The 7,075-nt window shown below is 40.0% G+C and overlaps 1 protein-coding gene across 1 annotated transcript; it reads left to right on the plus strand.

Annotated features, from left to right (window-relative positions):
• The first annotated feature begins 266 nt into the window (after positions 1-266).
• On the plus strand, positions 267-6,774 carry LOC112523091 (nitrate regulatory gene2 protein). Its single transcript, XM_025132529.1, has 4 exons — positions 267-1,616; positions 1,696-1,880; positions 4,366-4,589; positions 5,705-6,774. The coding sequence occupies exons 1-4, from the start codon at positions 317-319 to the stop codon at positions 6,492-6,494; spliced, it is 2,499 nt and encodes an 832-aa protein (XP_024988297.1). The 5' UTR covers positions 267-316; the 3' UTR covers positions 6,495-6,774.
• The last annotated feature ends 301 nt before the right edge of the window (positions 6,775-7,075 follow it).

Raw genomic sequence — 7,075 nt, forward strand, 5'->3', positions numbered from 1 at the left:
CGCACATTTTTACAAACTACGATAATCATTTTGGGATCTCGAAAATACAAATGAAAAATGTTATATTTAACAAACCACGGGGACTAAATTTGTAGTTTGCTCTAAAAATTATGATTAAATTGTAAAAGGTGTAGTTTTTTTTAGTCTTTTAATAAATAAAAAAGAAAATAGATAAATAAACCCGTCCCCATTTTGTTAGTTGAAGACACACACACACTGGGTCTGGACTCTGCCACTCTCTCTTCTCTTTCTAAAAAATCAGGCGCCAGTTAGCCTGCGCCACCGCACCGGCCGGTGAAAATAGAGCTTTTCCGACATGGGTTGCACCGCATCAAAGTTAGGTAACGAGGATTCAGTCAGACGTTGCAAGGATCGCCGCCGTCTCATGAAGGAAGCTGTCTACGCCCGCCATCACCTCGCCGCTGCTCACTCCGACTACTGCCGTTCCCTAAAAATCACCGGATCCGCACTCGCTACCTTCGCCGCCGGAGAACCCCTTTCCGTCGCCGACCAAACCCCTGCCGTACTACTCCGCACTCGTTCCTCTACCTCCACAACCACCACCGTCAAACCCCCTTCCTTTCATACCTACGAGACACCAAAACCGCCGCCGCCGCCGCCGTTGCAGGTTCCCCGATCTCCCTCTGTTGCGAGCTCCAAACTTCCACCCATTCTCTCTGCTGCCCCTAGCCGTACCGCCTCCATTAATCATCATCAACGTCGCCCTAAGCCCACTGTCAAACTTCCTCACATTCTTTCGGAATCAAGCGAAGCTTCTACTTCTCCACCTCCCAAATCTTTCCACCATCCTCCTCGTGAAAACCCAGAAAATAATTACAGCTACAATCCAGATAAATACACATACAATGCGCAAGCTAATTACGCATCAACCCCTTCGCAAGCTTCCTCCGTCTGGAATTGGGAAAACTTCTACCCTCCATCGCCGCCCGATTCCGAATACTTCAACCAACGACAACCAAATTTCGATACCGAAGACGACAAATCCTCAATCTATTCGGGTTACAAAGAGCAGGGACATCGAGAAAACAATGAAGACAAGCGTTCGGTTTATTCGAATTATTCACAGAAGAATCACCAGCATCATCCGAAAACTCAAACTCATCAACAACAAGATGATTACCATCTCGAAACGGAAGATGATGGGGAGAGAGAAGAGAGAGAAGAGAGAGAAGAGGTACAATGTAGCGAATGGGGCGATCACTACAGCACCACCAGCTCCACTTCCGATGATGATGATGAAGAAATTGATCGAGACTCCAGATCCGAGATGGAGAGTCGCTCTAATTTCGGATCCTCAGTTCATAATGAATCGGTAGCTCCACCACCTTCTGCCTTCGCCTCTGCCCCCAAATCGAAGTTCTCAACAATGAGTAAATCCGAAAAGTCTGACGATGCTGGGTCATCGGCAAGCTGGAAAACCGGCCACTACGATGATAATTCCGATATGAGGATGGTGATTAGGCACCGGGATCTAACTGAAATCGTTGCTTCTATCAAAGAATACTTCGATAAGGCGGCTGACGCCGGTGACCAAGTCTCAGTGATGCTGGAAACCGGCAGAGCCCAGCTCGACCGGAGTTTTCGCCAATTGAAAAGTAAGAATTCCCCCCATAAATTTTGATAATTTCAAACTGGGTATATGAATTTATATTGAATTTTCGAATTGGATTGCAGAAACGGTGTATCATTCAAGTGGGATGTTAACTAATTTGAGCTCAAGCTGGACTTCGAAGCCACCATTGGCAGTTAAGTACCGGTTTGAACCCGGTTCAATTGGTGAACCAGGAGCCTCAAATAGTCTCTGTTCAACACTGGAGCGGCTCTTGGCTTGGGAAATGAAACTCTACAAAGAAGTAAAGGTAACCGAATTACTCTTCTAATATTATGCATCAATAGTTTGTACCGTACAAATGGCTGATAAACACAGACATTTCTTCCGACACCAAACATTATTATACAATATTACTTTGTTTTTTTGTGGTGCCTTTTTCTCCAAATTTTTCAAACAAGATCTTGAAATAAAGATGTGCGATGGTGGAAAAAAGTGGCCTTTGATGATGATGGTAATAGTAATAATCTTTAGTGGGAATTTTCTGTAAATGACGAAAATGACCCTGGTCAATGAATGGCAGGCTCATAGATTTTGACCAATTCTTCTTTTTTACCATTGTGGGTGCCATTGGTGTGTTCACTATCTTGGAATGGTTATATCCATTGTGCAATAGAAATGGGTTTCTTGAAAAAGTGATTATATAATGGCTAAATAAGAGGTGTAATAGTCTTACCATGTATGACTTATGCTTTAAGGCCTTCAACTATGGTGAAATTATCAAAATTTATTTGTTAAGTGTCACGGTAGCTTTAATAATTACTGTACAAGGGTGGTGCCTGATTGGTTTGAGCTTGGCTTCCAAGGTCAAAAGTACCTGGAGGTCTCAGGTTCAAGTCCAACGAGGAATAAGAATCTCCTTGTGGCCACGGAGGTTCAAATGCGGTGACTTCGGATTATCTGCAAAGCAGATGGTTGTCCTGAGATTAGTCGGCTCGCATAGCGGGTTGGATATCCAGGTTAATCAAAAAAAAAATTACTATGTCATCCTCGTGTCTCTTTTGAGTGAGCCTAAATGAAACACTTACAAATTCTCTCTTACACATGTCATTATCAAATATTCTTTTTTTTTTTTTGCAATTTCAAGATATTGATTTGATTCAAAGAAGGTTTATTTAGCAACACGCTCATTTTTTTCTCGTTGGTATCAATTCTTTTAAAGTTACATCCATAAGCGGGCGACATGAAAGGGATGCAAGGCATGTTTTTGCATGGATCTTTTTGGGTGGTTGGATGAAAGATGTCATCTGCTGTAGATAAAAAAAGGGACATCTTGAAATGGGTATTGTTTTATCTGGATTATACTTTGTTGCAAATTGGCCAAAATGCTTGCTAGTTTTATCTGGTACCATGTCTGTCTCATTGGCCAAAATGCTGGAAATGGGTATGTTGATTTTTTTCCTAAAACTTGCTTTGTTGTGAAATGACCAAGTTGCCCCCTGGAAGTTTTAGCTGGTAGCCTGACCATGTATGACACATTGTGCTATACAAAAGAGTATCTTGAATCATCTGTTTTTTCTTTTCAGGTTTTAAGTTATTGGGTAATGCCCAAAGGCTGGAAATCACCTTTACAAAAACAAAAAGAATAAAGCTTGTTGTGTAATGACCAAAGTGCCCCTGTAAGTAGAGTAACTGGGAGTCTGACCAAGTATGACAAATCTTTGTCTGTCCTCATATTTGGAAAGAAGGCCAGTGGGCTATGTATGCCTGCCTGCCTGCCCAACTGACGAAAGTATTTTTTGGTTTTACATGCCTAGCAGGCAACAACAATGTTTACTGGTTACTGCTAAAACCAAATTCCATGTTATCTTGTTGTTACGTTTTGGCAGAGGTTTGTTTAAACTATGAACATGAAATGATTGATGTCATATTCATTCTTGTCCTGTGTTCTTTGGGGATTCCCATGAAATTTGCAACATTTCTCTTTTTAGAAGTGCCCAACTTAAATCTACAAATTTATCAATTATCAATTTCACAAATGAATTGATGGTGTTGGTTTCAATCTATATAACTCCAGCATATGGTCTTTGCAGATTGATATCTTATATCAAGTGAATTAGATTTCAGCCATTCTTTTGGGAAAAAAGCCATTGTACTTATAAATGCAAACAACCACCAAAGTTTGCAATTCCTTGTGTTCTTGCCACCAAATTTGTCTCTCCACTGCTGAACAACCACTGTACTTTGTTAACGATTGGTAAAAAGCACAAGAAATTGAAAACCTTGGTTGCTTTTATTTCTTTTTTTGCATTTTTTAAGGCGCAAGATGTACTCTGGTGCTAGAGATTTAACTTCAAGTGGTCTGACTCCATTTGGTTCAGGGATATAGCTCAGTTGGTAGAACTCTGCTCTTGCCATTTAGTCTTTTTTTTTTTTGCTCATTAGAGAACAACTGAATCGCCTTCCTTCATCTATTTAGCATTGTTACTATATTAGAGTTATCGATGCCTCATTTGTAAATTATTCTTCATTTGTTTTGATAATTTTATTTCTTTCTTCGTTTTAATTGACGGGTCCTGAAAATGTAGGAAAATTGGCAAATTGTCTTAAGAATGAGGTTTAGAATCTCACTATTCGTCTAGGTTATTTCACATTTCCATTTCATTGGTCCTATCCATATGATGTAAGAAGAAATGACGATCCGATTGTGGGTCACGTTTTGCTTATATAGAGACCTTGATCTTCCAAACAGTAAAGAGTACTGATTTATAAACCACTGTGATGAAATTTTTTAGGCAAGAGAAGGAGTGAAAATTGAGCATGAGAGGAAATTATCTTCACTTCAGAGCCAAGAATACAAAGGGGAAGACGAAAGTAAACTGAACAAAACAAAGGCGTCGATAAACAGGCTGCATTCCCTAATAGTCGTTACATCTCAGGCTGTATCGACCACCTCTACGGCTATTGTTGGCCTACGAGATGCTGAGCTTGTTCCACAGCTTGTTGAACTCTGTCATGGGTAAGTAACTACTAACGAAATTTCTCAGTTTCAGGTGCGATATGCACAGGTTCACATATACATTGTATTGTGTTATTACTGTTTGCTTATAAGATTGACCTCCATGGCTGCATTTGGTACGCTGGATAGAAGAGAATGAAAAGTTGTTGCCCCATGTTTGGCGCAACATTAGACTAAGACAGTGTGGGACGGAGTGGGACAAAATTGCATTTCCTTTTCCAAAATAAGGGAGAAGGACAAGATTGGTGAATTACCAAACTAGCCATGTCTTAAAACCCTAAACCTTCTACAATTCTTTCACTCGGCAGCCCCACTCTCGTTTGTCTAGTTCTGTCTAGTCCCATCTGCATACGTACCCTAGAAGAATGAACATTCAGTATATTTGTATATTTTTCCATAAAACCAAATATTAAGTGTCGAATGGCCACAAGCTTCTCCCAAACTCCTCATTCTTACAAAATATAGTATGTTTGTCGTTTTCAGAAGACAATGGTTTCGTTTGCAACAGAAAAAACAAAGTACGATAGTTTGAAAAGTTAGTCATCGCTGTAAAAATTAAATGGAAAATGTTGTTTTGATGTGTAATAATACATTTGAACACTTGGAATACTTTAGTACATAAAAATTATTGGCAATGTTCATTTGGGGAGGTCAAGGGCTTTGAACTTTTATTAAATGCAGGAATCTCTGTTTGTTGACCAACTGTCCTTGACCAGAGTAAAAGGGCCATGGTCCAAAACCTGTCTTTGTTGGTTTAACAATTTTTGCTTTTTTATTTTCTTGAAATGATGAAAGAATTGTGGAAGGTTTTAGGGATTTGTTTTGACATGGGTAGTTTAGTAATTTACCAATCTTGTTTCATCTATTTTGATGGTATAGTGAAAAGCATTTTTGTCCCACCCAGTACTGTCTTGTCCTGTCCCAGTTGAGTTGCCCGCCAAATGTGGGACCACTAGTTTTTGTTCAGTCATGTCCTCTCTGTCCTATCCGGCGTACCACATGCACCCCAGGGGTTCCAATGTAAGAGGTAGCTATAGCTTGAAAAACTTCCTGAAAAAAGAAATGTTGTGATTTTAATGGAATGGAGTGAGTACTTGATATTTGAACAAATGCAGGTTTATGTACATGTGGAGATCTATGAACCAATGCCATGAAGTCCAGAACCATGTTGTTCAACAAGTTCGGGGACTAGTCAACCGTTCCACCAAAGGCGAGTCAACCTCCGACCTCCACCGCCAAGCTACTCGTGATCTTGAAGCAGCCGTGTCGGCCTGGCACACCAGTTTCTGCCGTTTGATAAAATTCCAAAGAGATTTCATCAAATCTCTCCACGGATGGTTCAAACTCACTCTTCTTCCCATCAACACCGAAGAAGCAAACATCAACGGCTCTCAACCCTCCGAGGTTTACTTGCTGTTCGATGAGTGGAAACTAGCCCTTGATCGCTTGCCCGACACAGTGGCTTCCGAAGCCATTAAAAGCTTCATAAACGTCGTCCACTCAATATCTTTGAAACAAGCAGAGGAAATGAAGGTCAAGAAACGCACGGAATCAGCATCAAAAGAGCTGGAGAAAAAGGCATCATCTTTAAGAACCATAGAAAAGAAATACTACCATTCCTACTCCATGGTCGGACTCGGGCTCCCGGACAGCGGACCAGACAACGGACACGGGTTGGACGCGCGGGACCCGCTTTCAGAGAAAAAGAGCGAACTGGTGGTGTGTCAGAGACGGGTGGAAGACGAAATGGTTCGGCATTCGAAGGCAGTGGAGGTAACAAGAGCGATGACTCTAAACAACATTCAAACAGGTCTGCCTGGAGTATTTCAAGCCATGACAAGCTTTTCTGGTTTGATAATGGAGGCACTTGAAGTTGTGTGCAACAAGTCTTATGCCATTAAATAGCTTCTGCCTTTGAATGTTAAATTTCCCAATTTCAAGACAAGATAAGATTTAGGGTTATGATTCATAGAGTTATATGTGTTATGAAGAGGAGGGGGTTAAAGATATGAATTTTTGAGGAGGGTTTTGATGTGTTAACAAATGTAGATATAAAATGTGGGGAATTTTTGGGTTATTTTTGTTGTTGTTTTTCGTTTTTGGGGAAAGAGAGAAGAAGAAAGCTATAGATGGAGATTGCTTTTGTATTACAAGTTCGCTTTTTCCATACATAATATTTGATATGTATAATATTTGTATTTGAATTTTTATTTTTATTTATGGGTATGTGGAAATAAATAAATGTGTCATACTGAATCCTATATACCAATCGTTTTATTTTTTGGAATCCAGATTGTGTATGCGTTTATATTATTCAAAAACTTTTTATTACCGGTTTGACACCGGTATAAGTTGTTTATCCAAACACTCAAAAATGCTTATTACCGGTGTCACACCCCGAAATAAGTCAATAAGTTGTTTTTATAACTTATAAGCAATTCCAAACACCCCCTTATCTATACTATATTATAAATCATTTGACCAAA

Source organism: Cynara cardunculus (assembly GCF_001531365.2).
Source record: "Cynara cardunculus var. scolymus isolate 2C chromosome LG 12, CcrdV1, whole genome shotgun sequence".
Lineage (NCBI taxonomy): Eukaryota > Viridiplantae > Streptophyta > Magnoliopsida > Asterales > Asteraceae > Cynara > Cynara cardunculus.